We start from the raw sequence: 22,842 nt of genomic DNA on the forward strand, positions 1-22,842 counted from the left end.
ATGGAGCTGTAACCATAAACAAATGGTCATCTGCCTAGATGCATTTTCCCACCTCATATACCAAATTACTGTATAAAACTGCACTGTTTGTGCTAGAGACATGAATGACACCACAAATTGTGGGGAGACAATTTTCAAATGTTTCGCAACTACAAATTTAGCTATGGCAGACAGCATCTTTCCTCAGAGAAAGCATTTGTATTGCCATCCGAGTGTTTGCATAGCTGCATGTGTGGTTATTCATCTTTCTCTCCCTGTCTCTTTCTTTCAAACACACACCTTTTGTTGTAGTTGGTTTCCAGTGGTGTCTGCATGTAAATGAGTCTTCTGGAGAAGCCGTGGTTTAGAATATTAGAATGCACAAGGGAAACAGCACAGATATGTCTGGGCTTAAAGTGGTTTTGACCTGCTGTGATCTTACAGCTGCCCTGTCCTTTCACAGCTATAAACAACAGAGCAGAGCAACAGAGAGCAAGTCCAGTGCTTCACAGGACATGCTAGATGAAGGCTCTTTATCACAATCCTCTGATGTAATTATTGAACCCAAGTGGATGCACAACATAAGAGAAACACTGACAAAGCCCGGGGGAAAACTAAGAACATTATTAAAGCAAGCGTATCCACAGACGTTCAGTATCTTTATAACTAAATAAGTTGTTGTCTTTTAGAAGAGATACAAAATATACATTAAATGCTGATTCACCAAATTAATCACATATATGTAATTACTGAGCGAAGCCTTCAAATTATAACATTTAGAAAAAAAAAGGTAACTGGTCACCTGTAACAGTTCAGTATACAAGTGAATACAGTGTTATAAAATATTTCTATTTCAAATAAATGCTGTTCTTTTTAGCTTTCTGTTCTTTCTGTTTTTCCTTTTATTTTTATAAAACATTTTAATAGTTTTTCACAAAAATATTAAGCAGCACAACTGTTTTGAACATTGACAATAATAAGAAACGTGTCTTGAGCAGCAAATCAGCATATTAGAATGATTTCTGAAGGATCATGTGACAATGAAGACTGGAGTAATGATGTTGAAAATTCAGCTTTGCATCACAGGAATAAATTACATTTTAAAATATATTGCAATAGAAAACAATTATTCTAACTTATAATATTATTTCACAGTATTACTACATATTGTTTACTGTATTTTGGATCAAAAAATGCAGCCTTGGTGTGCATATGAGACTTTTGTAAATTTTACAGACCCCAAACTAGCATGTATCTATTTATCCATTTTAATCTAATCTATCTTTTCATATCTTTTATTTAGACTTCTGTCCTGTTCTAGGATGCAGTCCTTTCAATTATGATATTGCATCTTACAGGGAACATTTTTGTGTCTAAAGTCCTGGGGGTGTGACAAGTGCAGTTTATATTGTTAAAATACAGTGAAGTTCTAATCTTCTTGTGGTGCCAGTCTGTGTCTATGTGTGTATTTCTGAGATTGTAATGCTCAGGCTGGATATCATCACTCCAGACTATTTGAAATGGAGAAGCATTTGCAGTAGGTACAAGAGAGAAAGAGTAAATGGCCAGAAATGACCAATTTAAAAGAATACAACAAAAGCTGCTATCATTTTCTTGCCTTTCTAGATGGTAATACAGTAGAGTTTGTGTGTATATACAGTATATGTTTGTGTATGTAGCTGAGCCATCTCTGTCCCACATGAGGAGGAAGTCAGACATGGAAGTTTGACATGACAAACCCACTTGCTGCTTTGCTAGTATAGATTATATCGCCATTCCAGAAGCTTGAAAGTCGTAATGCTTTGAGTTTGAGGGATAAGCACATGAACGAGACTTAGAAGTATACACATTAGGTATCTCAAACTGTGGTCCTGCTGCATGTCTGATGAAAACTCGATAAAACAGTGGGCATTTTAGCTCTGATATGTGTTTTTGTGTTCGCTGATTATGGAAAACATACCCAGTAGCGATCACTTTGCATTTCAGATACAACTTGCTTTGGCCCAGATGAATTTAGCAGTGACCATCAGTAAGGAACAAAAATGAAATTTGTGTTCTGAGGCATTTTCTGTGCAGCCATCCAACTGAGATATAAACACTTGATGCTGGAGGTGTTTTGTTCACTGATAAAACTTTTACCTAATGAGCCAGCAGCCCTGTAGTGCCATTTCAATTCACCATCTGATGCATACTACACACACAAATGGAACACGCTGGCTAAAATCACCAGTTGTAATCCGACTGGCTTCGAGCAGTTTCCTGGAGTCAGGTTTTTATTAGGTTGCAACATGAGCTCTTCTGAGGAATAAATAATAATAATAATAATAATAAATGTGCAATGTTCATGAGTTTAGTTTGTGACATGCAGCAAGTAAAGAAGTATTGATTATGCTTTTTGCTTTTTCCAACTGCTCAGCATAATGTAAATACAGATTAGGAGGCTGTTTCCTGTCTAAATGAGCAGTTTGTATAATAGACACAAAATTTCTTATTTCCTTGGGTCATCATACTAATTTCATTGCAACCAAATTCTGTCTGAATGTAGCTACTATTTTAAAATTTCCCAACAGCTTTTGATTAGTTTTGCATTAAATTTGGGATAGATCATCTTGAGACTATGCAGGTCAAAAAGGGTGCCATACAGGAAGTCAGGCTGTATTTTTGCAATACTTTGATGTATTGAAATGAAACCAAAACTATAACAATGTCAGCTGTATAAAGGCAGTTTGGTGATAGCACCACCATCTGGCCAAAATGCTTAAAACGTGGCCAAGTCATGTATGTTTATGTTATTTCTACATATGTATACATTGTGGAATCAAAAATGGAATCAAATCATATTAAGATGCACTACAAAAGCCAGGACGCCTGGATTTTTGGTGTTTTGCAAGAAAAAAAAAAAAAAAAACTTTAACGATTTTGCTGTTCAGAACACAAAATAGAAAGTAGGAGTCAAAATAAGGAAATTGCTCATATTGGCATTACATTTTATATGTGTAATTGCCACATTGTCCTGAAATTTCGAATGTTGTGTTTCCAGGATATGAAGTTCTAAAAAAGCTTAAAAGATGAGTTCACTCATAGACTTTGAACTACTTTTCATAAATTCGCCACTGGTTGTGTTGAACAAATCTACTGAAACATATCTGCTTAGAATTACATTGTGCCTCTGGGTTGAATCCTTTTTGTTTTTAGAAAAGTACATGTTTTGAGATAATAATAGTACATGATGTTCTTTGCAATAGTCTGTGAACTGAGGACACAAAATAACAATACAGCGCACAAAACAACAATAAAATGCATGTTCACCTGGGCCTGCCTCTGTCTTTCAGAAAAAGTGACTGTCAAGACTTTTTTTTGGATCTTTTTCTAATTTCTGTGTTTGTTGACCCCCATTCATTTCCAGACTCGGACTACATATATTTGTTTTTCTTCTTACTGTTGAAATGAATAGGAATTGTCCTTGAGAAAATGTTGTAAAATTTGAAGTGATGGCACAATTTCTCTGGAGAAAGAGCAGAAATGGAAATCTCCGCTCTGTTTCCTGGATACTGCTGTTTATATTAGTTGCAGTGCATCTGTGTTTTGAGAATACCTTGCAGTCGTATTCGTTCACTCTCCCTGAGGTTTCTGTTGTCTGTCATCTCTCTGGAATGATTCACTGAGGCAGACAACACTTGAAGAAGACCTGCTGCTAAAAGCATGAAACCTGTGTGGCTCCATCATGCAGTCCTGGTCTATTCTGGACCACAAGACAAAGTGTTCTGGAAATGTCTTTTTTTCTTCTTCTTCATTATCTGAAATTAATTAACCTTACAAACTCCATTAAAGTATGAAAAAGTGGGAGTGGAGAGAGGCAATGAACACTATGAAGTTAATAGTATCAGTGTTTCTCACAAGCCTTGAAACTTTAACACCCTACTTGTAGGTATCTTCTTCAGGAAATGCTGTAGTAGTCAAAATGTTTTCATGTCTGATTGTTCTTGCTTTCTCTTTAAATGAAAACGCCTGTGTCTGACACTGTTTGACACCTTTAATATCTGCTTGTAAATCATGAAAGTGAATCTGGTTTTATGGGGGAGATGAATCTGTCAGTATAGGGTTGGAAGAGAACAGGTCGTGTCAGGGCAAGTGTGGTAGTAATACGTTTCTTCTCCCTCATGAATAATATTAACTCATGTGCTATCAGAAAGCATGCTGGGACGTGTGTTGCCTCTGACCACACAGCTTCTATCTCCATGTTAATTGAGAACATCATTTTTATCAGTGCTGCTGAGATGAATCTCTGGGTGTTGATGGCCTGCAGGGAAATTCTACTAAAACTGAAAACCTTCACATATCATACATATGGCTGGGTGATATAGCTAAAACATATTACCATATATTTACGCATGTATGTATTGGAGATTTTTTTGATTAAAATCATTCATTCTAAACTAAGAAACAGTTACGCATTGCCCAAAACAAAGATGAAAATTAGCTATAATTGCAAAAACCTTGGCATAAATAATAAATAAAAATATTATATTATATTATACTACAATAACTAAACATGATAAGATCTAAGAATAATTGCATAATATTATTATTAATAATAATATACAATTTACAGCTATATTAAATGTTAAATATTATATTAAATATTCATATAGCTTTTTGTTTTATTGTAGCCATTTGCATATTGTATTATATTATAGAACGAACAAAACATAAGCTCTATAGTTGCATATTGTTATAATAATAATAATAATAATTATAATTATTATTATTATTATTATAGTAATTTTTCATAACAAATGGTCTTAAAGCATATTAAATATTCTTGTTCTAATTAATTTCTAGTTAAAATCTAGTTATTTTATGTAATAATAATTATATAAATAATAATAATAATATTATTATTATTATTATATTCATAATTAATATTAATATTAATGATATGCAAATAATATTATGTAAATATTCTTAAAGCATGTTATGTTATTATTGTAGTCTGTTTCATATAGTTTATTGGGTGCTTAATGTTACTTGTTACAAGGACAATTGTGAATATTCAATACATTGCACAGACCCATAGCCCCTGATTAGAAATGAGATCTGCATCCAGCTGCGGCGATCACCATTTCTTCCGGTGCCTGAAATACATGCATAAATCAGAGGATGGAAGCTGTGCAGGGTTTTGTTAAATAAACATTTGATCTAGCTTTAAGGAGGGATTTCGATTCAGGTAAATATGGAGTAAATTTGAAATGCAGCACAAGTAATGTTTGTCTTCATGAACATATGTTGGCGGTTGTGTAGGTGGTTGCTGTTAAGTTGTTGTGTGTATCTGATGAATTCTGATCTGCCACGGGGCTGAATGTCATTATAGATCCAAACAGGAGCTGATTTTGCTCTCTCTCTTTAATACACAGCAGAGAGTGGGTGTTTTAAACAGTAAAGTCACCGCCTGCATAACGGCTGTTTTGCACTACATAATAAATCTGCCAGGATTGTCTGTCTCTCCGTTGTGTGGCTCATAGCTCTCTTTTTGTTATTTGCTCTCACGATTATTCTTTTTCTCTTCCTCCAGGCAGAAGAAACTACAGGTGTCAGATGAAAGTCTGAAGTATTTAGCTTAGACCCGATGAAGTCAGTCAGGCACAAAACTCAACTCAGTCTTAGCAATACCTGTCATGATAGATGTATTGGAGATAATTCTGTTTAATCTTTGTCAGTTATCAGTCTGATGAACTTGGATCCACCTAGATCTGTAAATTTGTAGCTGAATCTGTAATTAAGAAAAATCACTTAAAACATACTAGACTGTAAATGGAAAGAAAATTGAGATGTGTTTGAGTACATTTCAAGCAGATTTTCAGGTTTGAGTGAACTATTCCTTTAAACATTACCGTTCACATGACTGTTGGCCATGCATGAGATTTATACCATGATTAAGATGCCTGTGTAAATACAGATCAGTGCAAAAATACAAATCCATACTACAGATGTTGCTTGAGCATGGTACAGTCAAACAACTCTCTTTTAAGCAACATTTACTACACGACTGCAGCATGATGACACCAATATAACCTGCTGCTGGCCAGACTGATTTGTGGACTTGAGAGAATATTAGCTGTCCATTCAGGCTGCGTGTCTTGACTTGTCAGAGGTGATGATTTATAAAAACCTCTGTTGAGAACAAACACCGTTTCCTTGGGTTATTAACAACAACAACTTTCAGTAAAACGATCAATACTGTTGTGTTGAGATTTGAAAATCTGACTGAGAGTGTCTTATATCAATAAAAGATAAACAGAGCTGTAAAAAGTGTTGTTAGAGATGTATAATTAATGAATCTGAGCGTAATTTTGTCACAGTTGCTGGGGCATTTTGTCGAGAAGAAAGTCTGTGATTTTGTCACTACAGACACTTCCTACATCAGTGTGTTACTGCATGTCCACGAAGCACCTAAAAGGGAAAAACACAAAAGTCTGCACGCTTTTGTTTCTAAATATACCTGAATTGTACTCTCAGCAAAAACGTGCTCGTTGTTATTTTTGTCAAGAACCACTGATATCAGGTATAGCCTACTGAAGAAGCTGAAGCTGTGTGCTTGGGCAAATCTTTCAACTGGGTGGTTATTTATGTTTACAAAGCAAATACGATGAGGTCACATGCATTTCCTACTACATTTGAAGGTCACTTGTGTGACTCAATAGAATCATCACAATTGCATTTAAAATATTTAAAAGAACAGTTCACTCAAAAATGAAACTTGCCTGAAAATTTACTTTACCTCAGGCCATCCAAGATGTGTTTGTTTCGTCATTGGAACAGACTTGGAGAAATTTAATATTATATCCCTTGCTCACCAATGGATCCTCTGCAGTGAATGGGTGCCATCAGAATGAGAGTCCAAACAGCTGATAAAAAAAAAAAAAAATCAGAATAATCCACAATTAAGCCCTATTTGGACGGTAATTGTTTCTCATGGGGACGTAGGTTATTTGCTCCATTTATAGGGGGTAATCAGTGATTTTATTGCCGTCCGAATTCAGAATGTCAATGTTTATCTCTCACCACCCACGTAAAAATCCCTGAACGAATTACCTGCTGTTTGTTGAGGAACACCAAAGCCGTGTGGTAATTTAATTGCTGTTCGAATCCTCATCTCTGAGGTTTTTTTTTAAGGAGAAATGGATTCAAAATTAAATGTTTAAATCCTTTTTGACCATTGCCGACCACCCACCACCGTGCAATGCGATTTTAAAATGTGTATTATATACTGTTATATACAAAACTATTTTGCGTGTAATTATATACAACTATAGTCTATTTTCCTATTTTTAAACTGGAGATTTAAATAATCATAATAAAGTTTTAATAATAAGTAATTTTTTAATACATTTTACACAATAATAATAATATATTTGTAAATAAAATTAATTTTATTTACAGCAGACAATCATGTGATTTCCCGGGTTCATACAGGTGCCATGTAAATGTATTTTTTTTACAGACGTCCACATGAGAAGCAATTACCATCCAAATTTAATCCACACAACTCAATTAATCTGTAATATTGTGAAGTGAAGTGAAAAGTTGCCTGATTATAAGAAACAAATCTCTCAAGGAGTCCATAATCCATAATAATGCTTTCTCCAGTGAAAAAGTCCATGCTCTGTTGTTCTCTCACATCAAAATCCACCGACATATTTGTTTAGATTTTGGACTGTTTTTGCTTGTAAACTGCGGTTGATCTATATTTTTGCTCCTGATTCAGAGGAAACTGCTTTTTCACATTATAGATATTATAGATAATACTGTGTTAACTATTCCTCGAAGGCACGGAGACACCATTTGATTTATGCATGTATTCTAGCAAGCTTAATGGTGGGTCTGTAACATTTAGAAATGGAAGAGGAATAATCAAATAATCGACTGCTTGTGACATTTCCCACTGATTCCTTGTTTCCTTATTTACTATTTTTTTGTTTTTTGTTCTGTCGCTGTCATTTTGTTGCACTGTGGAAACTTCTGTCACGAAAAAAAATTCCTAGTATGTGTAAACATACCTGGCAATAAAGCTCATTCTGATTCTGATTTATTTAAATTAAGCTGACATACTTAAACTACAACTTACGTAGCAATTTCAGAACTTCATGTTTAGTCTGTCTTACAATTACAAAATAGACAACACATTTTTTATTTCATGCTGGCTATAATGGTTTCAGTGAGTGTGATTTTTCACATGTGAAATCTACATTCATGCTCTGTATCTAACAACAAACAATTTGTTCTCCTAGATGCTGTGGTTCTTAGGCTTGGGTGTGTGTCTTGGTGTGATAAATAATGAATGTATTTACACTTCATATGATAAATAACTCGCGTGCCAAGTTAGTATATTTTCCTGTTGTTATAAGAGTCTATTAAAAGATTTGTGCCCATCATAAATTCAGATGAATTCCCCTGCATGAGGTGAGTCAGTGGTTGTATTCAGACACAACAGCTCACTGTTTATTTATGCTTCACTGCTGGAACTTTTCTCTCTCTGCAGTTTGAAGCACTTCAATATTTTTTTTTGTGTGTGTGTGTGAATGCAAATCAATAATAAACACATTTTGACAAAATAAGGCATCATTTCCAAAAAGTCACTTTCACATGCATCAATGTCACCTTGTTTTTATTGCTTTAGTGATGACTGTAATATAAACCTGTCATCACGAAACTTGTGTCACTTTGACAGCAGTCTGGCCCTCTCGAAAAACAAAGTTTCAATATAACATTGAAGTTTTTTAATATCATACAGTAGTTCCTTCTTCATAGACAGCTGTTGACAACTCATGTGAGTGTCTTAAAGACACACTTTCCTAAAATGCCATCTCTTTCTCAGGAATGCCGTCTTCAATTCTTGCATTCCTCCTTCGAGTCCACACTTTGATGATGAAATACCCAGCAGTCTATGCTGCAATTTTTGTAAATGTTTAGACTGCTGTTTATCATTATGGTTTGAATTCAGCAGTTGTATAATGTTTTATTACTTGTGTGTATTACATTCAAGTTTGTGGCTGTCACCTTGTTTTAATTTTTGAGTAATTTCAAAATTTTTGCCCATACCAACAGCAATAATTATATATATAATATGAGCTAATCATGAAATGTTGATATTTTTGTCGAATAATAAATCTGTTTTCTTCACCTAGAGTAAATATTATTAAGCTTGCACTCTAGGTGACATGAATAAAACAGACGATTACATTGTTAATCACAATTATTTGACAAAAATATCAGCATTTCATGATCAGCTCATATTGCAAGAAAAGCTTTGGGTTTTGATGATTAGGAAACTGTGTTCACAGACTGATGGTGTGTTTTCTGATGTGTGTTTCAGCTGTCACCAGTGTGAAGTTATGGGCCATCGACAGACAGTGTTTCCAGACCATCATGATGAGGACGGGACTCATCAAACATGCAGAGTACATGGAGTTATTGAAAAGGTGAGCAGCTGTCTTGTTATGGAAGTGCATCTCTTTCTTTATAATCTGACATCTTAATTTGCATAATGGTATCCAGAGAAGAGAGCATGGGGCATATTTTACATATTAAAGACAGAATTCTACATTGTTGGGCTCCCGAGCCAAACTGGATGAAAGAAGTCTTCTTCAAAGACTTTAAAGACACTGAGGCAGAACAGACGAGTTTCTTGGAAGATTCTGCAATTCATTGCCACAGAAACTCTCTATAGCTCCCGATCTCCTTCCTCTCCTCCTTTCATGATCTCTCTCTCTCTCTTTAGTCTCTGTGTCTTATGTATTAACATGAGAAAAATGAATAGTAATGCAATCGTTTTTTAATGAATCATCTAATGTGGTTTCATCTAATGTTAATGATATTACCCCATCCCTGCTGATGTATTTATTATTTGAATAATTAGACCTAATTTTGTCAATTATGCTTTGAACTAACAGCCGTTAACAAACAAAAGCAGAGTGCATGTGAATGCATTAGACACTGAGTTGAACTTGTGCATTTTACTGATTTGGTTTATAGACCAATATTTAGATTTCATATTTACTTTCAATTTTTTTTTTTTTTGTGGTTTATGCATTTTCTTTTTTCCTGCATTTTTTCAGTAGCAGGCATTTTAAAATAATGGTTTGATCTCTCTGACATAATATGTACGTGAATGACCCCAACTTTTTTGATCACATGGTTCAAACAGCACTAAGTTTCTAAATCAAAATCATATGATCAGGTTTTTTACTCATAATTTGTTCTTGGTACAGAGTTCAAGAATAATGATGGTACTTGCCAGTGAAAACTGTTATTATCCATTTTTGTACTAACCTTCAACCCCTTAACATTTTAAATGTAACATGATTGGCACAAATGTAACATAATTGAAAGAGAAAAGTTTTGGGTTATTAAGATATTTAAAAAAAAAAAACCAATCTGTGAATTAATTACTGGGTGAATACTATAACAATCTATATTACAGGACATAAATAACATACATAAAATAGCCTGATAAAAAATATTTGTAAAATGTAATATCTGTTGGTACTTTGCAAGGCTTAATCACAATTGTTGAATATTGGGTGGATGTGTCCCTCAATGTCTATGATGGTTACAGGCCTGGTACTGTGGGGTAAAAGTTCATCAGCAGCCTTGTCAAGCTAAATGATAAAGAAAAAAGAAAATAAGATCATGTCATTTTCAGACCAAATATTAGCTCAGATTGGCCTGTGTGTATCTATAACACCTTTAGATTTCTCTGTAGCAGTCTTATGCTAAACTGTAACAGGAGACTTTAATGGACTCTTGAATTTTTTATGGCATGTGAAATATTTATGCAGGAGCAGTTATTGATGTATGATCATCTCATGACACGTGGCAGTGAAACATGGACGCAGCCCGTCCCTTTAAACGTGTGTGCGTTTGCTAATGCAACAGACAAAGATGCCCAGATCTCATCAGGGACAATTTACGGTCCCTCAGGACAGCGGATCAGTCAGCCTCTCCTGCCATCTCATCCTAAACATGATTCATTTAGATTTAGATACATTACAGCTTTTATTACGTAATGCAGATAATGCCTTGGCTTTGTGGCAAATTAGCTCAGCGTATACAGATTAGCCAGACACAAACCTTTTCCTCCATTACGCAACACATGACCAGATATGTTTAGAAATGTTGTATCATGGTGATTGAGGGATATTATTGTTGTCCCGTGGCAGAGAGCAGCTCTGGGTTTATTTCAATGTGTGATGGTGACTAGCTGTTTCAACCATATCAGGTTGAACTAAAAATTCACCCAGTGTACAGTGAGAATAAGCACTTAATTACTAAAAGTGTGGGAAGTTAAATTAAAAAGTGTTGAATGTTTCTGAGGATCATAATGAAATGCTTGTGGATTTAATACTGAAGTTACATAACATTAACAAACACCAAAAGACTCTTTGGATAAGAATTTAATCCATCACACATTTACAGATGCGGTTGTTTCATTTTAACAATCTAATGATGTAAGTTGTCTCTCATTAACAGCGTTCTGACATTCCGGGGTCTTCCAGAAGAAATACTGAGCAAGCTGGCTGATGTCCTTGAGGAGGTTAGAGATCTTCCTGATCCTTAAGCAAACACAACTGTTAATAAATCTAAGCATTTATATCTTTGTGCACTGATCGCTCAGCATTCAAACCACTCTAGCTTATAGCTTATTTACTTAATTTTTGTTAGTTAAATAAGCTAATATCAAAGGAATCAAAAGATATCCTGTTTTATTTAAAGATTTGGCACTTTGGATCAACTTTGATTCACAAACCTTCTCATCATGTTTATTCAAATTAACAAATTTACTGCAGTATGATATTTTGGAAACCTGGGTTTTTTTTTTTAGCAACTGTTGGTTTCTTGTCTGTTTATGTTAGCAAAGTCACTGTCAGTATACTTTCTTCGGAAGTTAATTTGCTAAAAAAAAAAAAAAATTCCTGTTTTATTCCTGGAAATGCCCCAATTAAGGATGCAGCAGGCAGTGAAAGGTTAAAAGTTGGTTACTGGTAAAACATCTACTATGATATAATAAAATATTCAATATTCACAAATATTTTATGCTGCTTGCGAGTGTAATTTTAGTATTATTTATATAGTATACTATTATAATATTAATTAAAATTTTAATTAGCTTTTATTTTTATATTGTCCATTTTTGTTTTAGTTTTAGTAAATTTGTGATTTTATCTTTTTTATTATTTTTTAATTGTTATTTCTTTTTGTTGTTTATTATTAATTTTTTGCTTTATTTTTATTACTTTTTTTTATTTTAATACTTCATCGTATTTATTTTTTAGTACTTCGACTTCAACTGATTTCAGTTAGCTGCCAAGGCAACATTTCTAATTTTCACAGTGGCGGCTCGTCGGGGGAGGCTCAAAATTTTGAGGTGAAAATGGGAGGAGGAGGACGATTTAATGTTAATAAAATTCACAATTCATTTCAGTTCATGACTGGGGATGGATGGATGGATGTTTGCTTCAAGTGATTCAGTTGCTGTATGAGTCCTTTTCTTTATGTTTTCTGACTAAAAGCAACTGAAAAGCCATTTTAAAATGGTTAAGAAAATACGTTAATAATATTAATCGGCAGGGATCCCCAGACCAATTAGTGTGCCTCCTCTATTTTAAAACCCCCGAGCCAACAAGTTTTTAAATTTCAATTACCAAAACCTATTTGTAATAGTTTTAGTTTACAATAACAACTTGCAATTTTTTTTTTCTGTCAAAATACAAAGCTGCTTTTAAATGTTGAAAGATGTCTTTTGGTCAGCAGAAGGGTGTATTTAGGCATCTATCAGCAGGGGCTAGTTGTCTCACGTTAACTAGGCAAACATCGACCTATCAGTTGAGACAAACTGGAGACAAACCCGCCCTAAAAACTCCTCAAACAAACAGAGCAATGTTTTACAAAAAACACCTCAGGGCCACTTATTGTTGTCTTTGCACACAACAGGGATAAAGTATTTTAACACTGAAAAAAATTATTCTCTTTAAGAAAACACCTTCCAAGAAAATGTAAATGCATTTCTGCTGAAATATGTTGATTTATTCACTTTTAAGCCTGGAAATGTGAAGAAAAAAAAAAGAAAAAAAAATCAGCAGATTCCATCAGGGACTGTTTATCAGCAAAAAAGACTCACAACTCAGGTTATAAAAGCTCCTCATTCACATCTCCAATAATTTGTGAGCATTTTTAGGCATTCTTGTCTTGTAGTGAATGCACATGGTTTAATAAGTTGTAGTGGAGTGAATCATAGAGTTCATAGAGAGTTTATACTCTGTCGCCCTGAATAAGATGTAGAATAACCGGTTCTCAAACAGTCAACATATGCGGTCCACTTTGCACAAAGTATAAAAGGAGCAAAATCAATGTTTTATCCAAGAATAGCATGAAAAGATGAGCCGTAGACATTGTGAATATCTTAGTCATCAGTCAGTCTATCATTCACAGACATAGAGGTCCACATCACCTCTCTTCACCTCGTCAGCATACACCAATTATCAGCGGGGAGTGAGTGATGGAGACCCACAGCTCCCTGTGTTTAGGGGTGAAAGGTTGTTGTTTTCCATTCTTTGTGGATTTGTTGATAATCTTGCAGTAGCTGTGGCTCGCCTTTGTGATAAAACATGATTCACAGCCTCGTAACAATAACACAACAACACAGAAATTGGTTCGGCTCTTATTATTAATTACATTTACGTTTAATATGCCTAATACAGACACCATCAGATTTGTACAGTTTAGACAGGGACCATGAAACACTGACAACACTGTAAACAAAGTGGATTGAGTGGATACAGCTCCATTTCTGACATTCACATTATAATGTTGGTCTCTGGTACATTATATCTACTATAATGTAATGAAATATTATTTATATACTATTGTAGTATTACTATTTTTGTTAATTTTCATTTTAAAATTTGCATTAGTTTTGTTTTTTTAATATTTCTATTTAACTTCAATTCATTTATATTTTATAATTTTACTACTTCAAATTAAACTTGTTTCAGTTACTGTATTTGTCAAGGCAACATTTCTAATTTATAACTCTTTCCAAGTTATCCAATATTTTATTTCAGCTTTATTTTGAGTACCAAAAATTATTTTAATGGCTAATAATGTTAATAATGTTGTTATTCTGTGATATTCACTAACAACAAAACAATAACAGAAGAGCAAATGTGAGGAAGTATGATCAAATAATGAGAGTGTTTAATGCCACTGTGAGCTCTGTAACATTAAAATAACTCGCCTGTCAATCATGATTTCTCAGTGAATATTTAAATTCGGGTCAAACTCTCATTCCAGTCCTTTTTTATGTGATGTGATTTGTTAAATAAATGTTATGAATTTGCAGAGAGTGGAAGGGAGTCTCTTCAGCTAATAATTGACCTTAAAAGAGACTGAAATTTGCTGAAGCTTTTTGAACTTAAATGTTAATTTTGCATGTGTAATTATGTTGGAGGCTCTGGGGAATGAAAGTCTGGACACATAAATGGAATCTTTCCTTCCGTCATCATCTTTGTGGTCACTTATATTTGATGCAACTCCTCCATTAATGGCACATGCACAGTGTAGCTGCCTGAATTTAGAGTCCAGATATATCTGAATCTTAACATTACTGAATATTCACACTGAGTTGAGTGCTTTCAATTGGGGAGTATTCACTCATCTCAAACAGTCTAGCTACAACAGTACTTTTTACAATTAATCTACACTTAAAATGTATGCACGTCAATCCAAGTTGCATTTATTTAAAATAAAGACAACACAAACACACTTTTGCACACTCAAGTGTAAAAAAAAAGAAGCTGTTAAATGATAAAATAACAAAATCAAGACATTATTTGGACACTTTCTTCTCAAATGTTATGTGCATGTTATTTGGACATATGATGTTTATGATATTCAAAAGATTTTTTATTGGATATCCAAAACACGTCTACAAAATGACATCATATGTAGCAATTGATATATAGGGTTTTTGTTATAATTCCTTTACTTTTATTCATATTATTAATTAAAAATCAAAATACAAGAAATATAATTTTACATTAACAAAGAAACATGTAATTTTAGGACCATTAAGAATTGTTTAGCAAAAAAAAAAAAAAAAATCTGTCATTGAGAAATCTGTCACAAATAATAAAAATTCAAACAAAAATGTATTTTAATTTTAACATGTTTAAAAAATGTATATTGGCGGTCTTATGTCTCACAAGCAAGTAAAAAAAAAAAAAAAAAAAAGATTACATTTACACTTTTAAGTATATAAATCATGGTAGCATTTGTTGTTCTGAATTATGTTTTTAATTTAAAAAAAAAAACAATAATTTTAGTTTTTTTATTTATGATCATTTTGTGGATAATACATGAAAAATTTGTCTCCTGTCACTGCAGGTATGTATGTGGGTGTTTTGTTGGAGGTCAGACTCTGGATGATGTTGGAACAAAGTGTTTGCTTGTGTCAGTCTTTGTGGGCTTCGGTTTCCTATATGCTGGTCATATCTGATTTCAGACTGATGTGTCTGGAGGTCAAGGTCTTAGATAGCACACTGAGGGTCAGAGAGATGTTGTGCTGCCTCTTTTCCATTTAGAAATCTGCTGGGTCTTGTGTCTGCACATCCTTTATTCATACCCTCTTCGTAGAAAGTGTCACCTGTATTTTTCTCCATCATCTGTTTCCATATCATCTTCACATTCTCAATTTTCTCTCTCTTGTAGACCCACTATGAGGATGGCGACTATATCATTCGCCAAGGGGCAAGAGGAGACACATTCTTCATTATCAGTAAAGGAAAGGTAAGTCTATTTCAGTGCAAAGGGCAAGCAGTGATGCTGTGAAGATGATCCCATGCTAATATCTCTTCCTCTTGTTCTCACCTCACCCAGGTGACGATGACTCGAGAGGACTGTCCGGGTCAGGAGCCCGTCTATTTGCGTTCTATGGGGAAAGGAGACTCATTTGGGGAAAAAGCCCTACAGGGGTGAGATTGTCCTCTACACTACTGTTAAAGTCAAAGTTAATACAAAATGTAAACTTCAAACAGGATATTTGGAGGCATTTCTCAATAGATGAATCTCACATAACCCGTCAAGGTTTTATAAGATTTACATATGCTTAAAGAAAAAAAGTCTACCTTTAGGACTAGTTTTTGCTTCTTGGTGTCATTTTCCTTCAAAAACATAATTTAATGCATAAAATCTCATTCTTGTTACTTTAATGAGAAAAAATATATTTATATTGATACATTTCAGCGATTAGAACTGTTATTACAATCACTATTGAGAATTATGAAAAAACCTTAATGCATTGTGGGATTAAAAATTACTCATTGAAAATGTCTTGGACAAGTGTTACAATAATAACATGAAACATGAAAAAATGCCTTTTGATTATGTGGTGAAAAGTGACCTTGGGCAGGTTTTTGTGAGATATTAAGTTTTTAAAGGATGTGGTGCCATCTTGTGGCTGCTTATAAAAGCACTCTTGGAATTATAAGAAGTCTTGGAATCATAAACTGTTTAGATTGGTTGCGCTTGCATTGAAAACGCATGACATTACATTCACACAATCTTTAAAAGCACTGTTTGCACACTCTCTCTTATGACTGAGTAAAAACAGGTTTATTCAGGGGTTATATTAAACAAAATCTTTGCTTTTTTTTGGCAAAAACTCTGACTATGACCAGTTTCACATGCATTAGAGCAGGGGTGTCAAACACAGTTCCTGGAGGGCCACAGCCCTGCACAGTTTAGATGCAACCCTAATTAAGCACACCTGATTCAGCTAATCAAGTCATTAAGGCTGGTATGTGTGTTGGAGCAGGGTTGGAACTAAACTCTGCGGGGCTGTGGGCTGCGGCCCTCCAGGAACTGAGTTTGACACCCCTGCATTAGAGTAACCGACAATACAGGAACATGTTAAAATGACTTTGACCATGGTTCCAGTTTTAAGTCCCTTAAGTACTTGAGGAAAGAGTGTACAAATATAAACCAGACATCATCAGTTATTCTTATGCATTCTTGGAGTTTCTATTCTATTCTATTCTATTCTATTCTGTTCTGTTCTGTTCTGTTCTGTTCTGTTCTGTTCTGTTCTGTTCTATTCTATTCTAAGAATTTTTTAAGTATTTTTTTGTGCACGTCCATACAAAATATGAACAAAAAAAGGCAATAGTATCATAGAGTGATCCCTAGTGACTTATTTTGCAAGTGTTCTGAAGGCATACGATAGGAAAACTAACCAAAATTTAAAGAAAATTTAGAATTTACTTTAGAATAGTGAACACATATTCACTATTAACTAGGCGTTTTCCCTCAATAAACTTCTAATTTGCTGATTATTAATAGTTAGTAAGGTAGTTGTTAAGTTTAGGTATGGGGTGGATTAAGTGATCTAAAATATGGTCATGCAGAACAAGACATTAATATGTGCTTTATAAGTATTAATAAATGGCCAGTATGCTAGTAATATGCATGCTAATAAGCCATTAGTTAATAGTGAGAACCTTAAAATAAAGTGTTACAGAAAATTGGTCTGCATGCAAGTGCACCATTTGGAGAAATTAAGATTAATGAAACATAATATGAAACAGGGCTCCTAAAGAATTATGCATATACTTTATTTGAGGTAAATATCTGTTTTGTCCGAAGCGGGTTCTTGAATTTACATCTGTCAAGAGATATTCACCTCAAAGAAGAAAGTACAATGTATACTTGTGTAAACTTTCTAGGCATTGTGTTTAGTGCAGTGTTTTGATAGATTTGATTTGTGTGCTTCTGAACTGCTGCTGTAACACGGTCTGAACGCACGCAGTCATTCACAGCAGACCAACAACCAAAGTCAGGATTTTCGCTAAATAATAATTTGTTTTTCACCAAACCTTATCACATGCCCTCATAACACAAGTCATGTGGGATCATTCTGTGGTACAGTAAAAGTTTGAAGCTGGTCGCTTGTCACTCCCATTATATGGACAAGCAATGAACATGATCATTTTTGGGTGAACAGTCCCTTTAATTCTATTCATTTCTATTCTATTGACTTCATGTTCATCGTGCTCTATTCTATTCCGTTTTGTTCTATTCAAGTGTGCTTTATTCTGTTCTATTCTATTCTTTTTCTGTAGTGGTGTCTGGTTTAAGGGGACTGTTTACCCTGATTATAATCCTGCGTTTGGTTGTGTTACTAGGAAACAGTGATCCTGAGAGCATGTTGATATGCTCTGTTGTGTATCAGGTGTCCTGCTCGGCAGACTTCTGATGCGAGCTGCGAGGTTGTGATCGGAGGTGAAATATAGGCCAGAACATTGTACGCGGTCAGTCCGATTCCTCAGAGATCAATTAAATGCTGTCCTGTAAGAGCTCACGCTGTGCCCTTGTGTACGGCAGAAACCTTGTGCGGTTGGCTCACGCTTTACGGAGATCATTAACAGTGTCCAGAACTTGATAAAAGAATCTCTTGATCCTGGGATTAAATTCATGCGTGTGTCTATGTGCATTCTGAATCATTTGACACCTGATTGGTTCACAGACACATTTGGCAGTGCTGATGGTGTCGGTTTTTCATGCTGTCTTTCCTCAAGCAGGTGAGCGTGTCCCACTTACAGCACACTGACCCACACACCTGGGATAGTTCACCCAAAAATGAAAAAATTATCAGTCATTATTTATACTCTCACGACATTCCAAACCCATATGACCTTTCATAAAAACTGTGGCGAAAAAGATTAGTTGACAACCTTTTTTCCATGACTAAGACATCAGGATGCAATACCATGATGAAAAAAGTCTAAAAATGTAGTTTAAAATTTAAAAACTCTTTATATCCTAAATATCTATATTTTCTTAAATAAAAAGAGAAAAATACATAGACTTTCATAAAGTTTTCATATCGGGGTTGCCAGTCAAGAAAAAATCTGCCATCAAAACCTTCTCAGTGATAAACTGTAATAATTCCTAACATTGATCTCAATTATATATTGTTTGTGATTGTACTGTAGTTGCTGAATAAATGCATTTATGCTATCTCTGTGCTGCAACACAAAGTCTTTTTTGTTGTTTTAATTGAAAAACATAAATATAATTTAGAATCGATGGATTTAATATGAAGAATTTAAATGTTTTTGCTTTTGAGAGAAGCTTTTGAGCTTTACAAGTTTTCATAATGTGGAGATTGTTAATTTATATGATATTTTAGGAAACTAGATGAGGTAAAATAAGTGTATAAGAGTTATTTGTGCTTATAGGTGAAAGTGATAACAATAATTCTGATCAAATTTCTCAGATGAGGTAATTACGATAATAACTGTGCAAAATAATTGTGATTATCTGTTTAACTATTGTGCAGCATGACTAATAGTTTTCTTAGACTAAAATTCCCAGACCTTTAGTCAAACAAAAACAGCACTGGTTGAATAAACATGTCAAAGACTAAAACGGACATTTTACACAGGACTAAGACTAAATTTTAAAACAACTGACAAATTTATCACTATCATAAAATACAAAAAAAAAATCACACATTGAACATAAATAAGGATCAGGAGAGTTTGGCTCCATAACAAGAAAAAGCACTCTTCAGTTATTCCATATATAAAGGTAATTTTTGTCCTTTTGTGTAGCTGTCTTAAGGAGAAAAAAAAAAACTATTTTAGCATTCTGCAAAAAATATCTTTTGTGTTTCAAGGAAGAATGAAATTTATGTGGGTTTAGAATGTCATTGAAAGTGAGTAAATGATGACAGATTTTCCTCCTCTCCTCTGTCTCTCTGTGTTCAGTAATATTGCGCAGCAGCTGTGACCTTTGCAGTAGCGTTATTGTGTATTTGTGCTGTGACTGCTTTAGAGCCGATGTGTTGTGAAGAATTCTCACCTCTGCAAGTACAAGTGTGATCCGGTGTGTGTGTGTGTGTGTGGTGTTCGGCAGTATTTGTAGTTGGACACAGGAGCAGACGCTGCGCGTGCATGTGTGTTTGGGTGTTCATTTACTGTTTAGTGTCCAGCCCTTTTTGCTTTCAGAGAGTCGTGTGTGAGAGCTGTCCCTCCGGACAGAACTGCTAATGATGGGACAGATGTCACATAGTGATTGTTTGAGTGTAAATAGAAGTGTAGTGTACTGTAGTAGTATATGCGCGCGTATAGCAGTGCTCAGGTCAGACGGTAAGTGAAAACGCAAAGCATCATGAGGTCAGAGTGGGATTCAGACTCTAATGACTGCGACTGGGGCGACAGCGAGGAAGACGACAATCAGCAAACTCTAAGGCACGCTGACTTAATTCTTTGATCAGAGTTGAAACTGCTAAATTGTGATATTTTAGTAACTTATTTGACTCATGATTTTAAGTCAAAATTCATTTTAATTTTGTGAACTAATATAAATTGTGCATACATAATTGATTATAAATTGATGTGTGTGTGTGTATAAATATTTTTTTTTCATTTTTAATTATGTGTGTTGTTTTATTATTATAAATATACATTTTAATATTCTTGTATGATTTTAATATTATTATACATTTGTAATAATATTTAGGATCATATTTAAGATTTTATAAACCTTAATATTTGAATTAATATTAACATATGTTTATCTATAATTAAAAGGATTTTAATAGTATTAGAATTTTAATGAAATATTCAAAATAATTCAAATATATGATTGTATTTTAATATTTAAGCTAATATATTTACATTTATTATATCGTTGTAATTATTTTAATTGATAATATGTAAATGATTAATTGTCATATATCTGTTTATGCATATATCCGTGTGTATTTTGAATGTATCAGAACATTCTAACTCTCTGATTTTTCTCTGTACCTTGTCTGTGTTTTTTGAACAGGGAGGATATCAGAACAGCTAATGTCATCGCAGCAGAGTCTGTCACCTGCCTTGTGATTGACAGAGAGTGAGTATATGTCACGTTTATCCTGTGGCAAGAGTTTCTTTTATATACGCTGCTTAAAACATCACAAGTGTCATTGACATTCCAGCAGAAGTACTTCAGTCCAGGTTTTCCAGTTCATTGAACATCTATGGATTTTACACTGGTCTTTCTATTTGTGCGTGTGTGTGTGTGTGTGTGTGGAACGCAGAATCTGTGGGTTTGAAGTGCTTATCTGCTGTCTTATAGAACTCAATAAATCAAACTCAACCTAAATAACTAAAGCGTCACGTGTGTCAATAAGCTGGAAAGAGTGAGACAGACAGAGAGAGAGAAGCGCATATGTGCCCTCCGGCGGGGAAAATTCTCTTTCCTGTCTGATTGAGACTCAAACCATCAGCCATCTGTGCGAAAGCTGATAATGGTACATTTCAGTCTGACGTATTTCATTTAGATATAAAAGTTTCACTATACATTAGTACTGACTTTCTAAATTAAGAAAGATACATGAAATAATAATTAAGAGTCATTTGAGGGATAGATTTTGTGCTGATATGTTCTCATGTTAGACGTGTCTCTAATGGAATTGTCCTCAGTTTTAAGGCAGATTATATACAGGTGCTGGTCATATAATTAGAATATCATCAAAAAGTTGATTTATTTCACTAATTCCATTCAAAAAGTGAAACTTGTATATTATATTCATTCATTACACACAGACTGATATATTTCAAATGTTTATTTCTTTTAATTTTGATGATTACAAAGCTTAAAAAACCAATCTTACAGCTCATGAAAGTCAAAAATCAGTATCTCAAAATATTAGAATATTACTTAAGACCAATACAAAGAAAGGATTTTTAGAAATCTTGGCCAACTGAAAAGTATGAAAATGAAAAGTATGAGCATGTAGAGCACTCAATACTTAGTTGGGGCTCCTTTTGCCTGAATTACTGCAGCAATGCGGCGTGGCATGGAGTCGATCAGTCTGTGGCACTGCTCAGGTGTTATGAGAGCCCAGGTTGCTCTGATAGTGGCCTTCAGCTCATCTGCATTGTTGGGTCTGGTGTCTCTCATCTTCCTCTTGACAATACCCCATAGATTCTCTATGGGGTTCAGGTCAGGCGAGTTTGCTGGCCAATCAAACACAGTAACACTATGGTCATTAAACCAGCTTTTGGTACCTTTGGCAGTGTGGGCAGGTGCCAAGTCCTGCTGGAAAATGAAATCAGCCTCTCCATAAAGCTTGTCAACAGAAGGAAGCATGAAGTGCTCTAAAATTTCCTGGTAGATGGCTGCGTTGACTGTGGACATCAGAAAACACAGTGGACCAACACCAGCAGATGACATGGCAGCCCAAATCATCACTGACTGTGGAAACTTCACACTGGACTTCAAGCAACATGGATTCTGTGCCTCTCCACTCTTCCTTCAGACTCTGGGACCTTGATTTCCAAATGAAATGTAAAATTTACTTTCATCTGAAAAGAGGACTTTGGACCACTGAGCAACAGTCCAGTTCTTTTCTCCACAGCCCAGTTAAGATGCTTCTGACGTTGTCTCTGGTTCAGAAGTGGCTTGGTAGCCCTTTTCCTGAAGGCGTCTGGCGTGGTGACTCTTGATGCACTGACTCCAGCTTCAGTTCTCTCCTTGTGAAGCTCTCCCAAGTGTTTGAATCGGCTTTGCTTGACTGTATTCTCAAGCTTGCGGTCATCCCTGTTGCTTGTGCACCTTTTCCTACCCAAATTCTTCCTTCCAGTCAACTTTGCATTTAATATGCTTTGATAAAGCACTCTGTAAACAGCCACACCTTTCAGTAATGACCTTCTGTGACTTACCCTCTTTGTGGAGGGTGTCAATGTTCGTCTTCTGGATCATTGCCAAGTCAGCAGTCTTCCCCATTATTGTGGTTTCAAAGAACAAGAGATACCC

At 34.7% G+C, this 22,842-nt stretch overlaps 1 protein-coding gene across 5 annotated transcripts in view; it reads left to right on the top strand.

The window, feature by feature from the left end:
* The window catches only part of prkg1a (protein kinase cGMP-dependent 1a), an 86,401-nt gene that overhangs the window by 51,989 nt on the left and 11,570 nt on the right, over positions 1 to 22,842 (top strand). For 4 of the 5 annotated variants that reach the window (XM_058795636.1, XM_058795637.1, XM_058795635.1 and 1 more), the window contains 5 exons: positions 9,353 to 9,458; positions 11,509 to 11,572; positions 15,745 to 15,822; positions 15,913 to 16,007; positions 20,869 to 20,934. In XM_058795636.1, the coding sequence (XP_058651619.1) occupies positions 9,353 to 9,458; positions 11,509 to 11,572; positions 15,745 to 15,822; positions 15,913 to 16,007; positions 20,869 to 20,934 (409 nt within the window). Of the gene's footprint in view, positions 1 to 9,352; positions 9,459 to 11,508; positions 11,573 to 15,744; positions 15,823 to 15,912; positions 16,008 to 18,574; positions 20,286 to 20,868; positions 20,935 to 22,842 lie in introns of those variants that run through there. The other variant, XM_058795638.1, reaches the window with a different exon arrangement.

This window comes from Onychostoma macrolepis, chromosome 13, assembly GCF_012432095.1.
Source record: "Onychostoma macrolepis isolate SWU-2019 chromosome 13, ASM1243209v1, whole genome shotgun sequence".
NCBI lineage: Eukaryota > Metazoa > Chordata > Actinopteri > Cypriniformes > Cyprinidae > Onychostoma > Onychostoma macrolepis.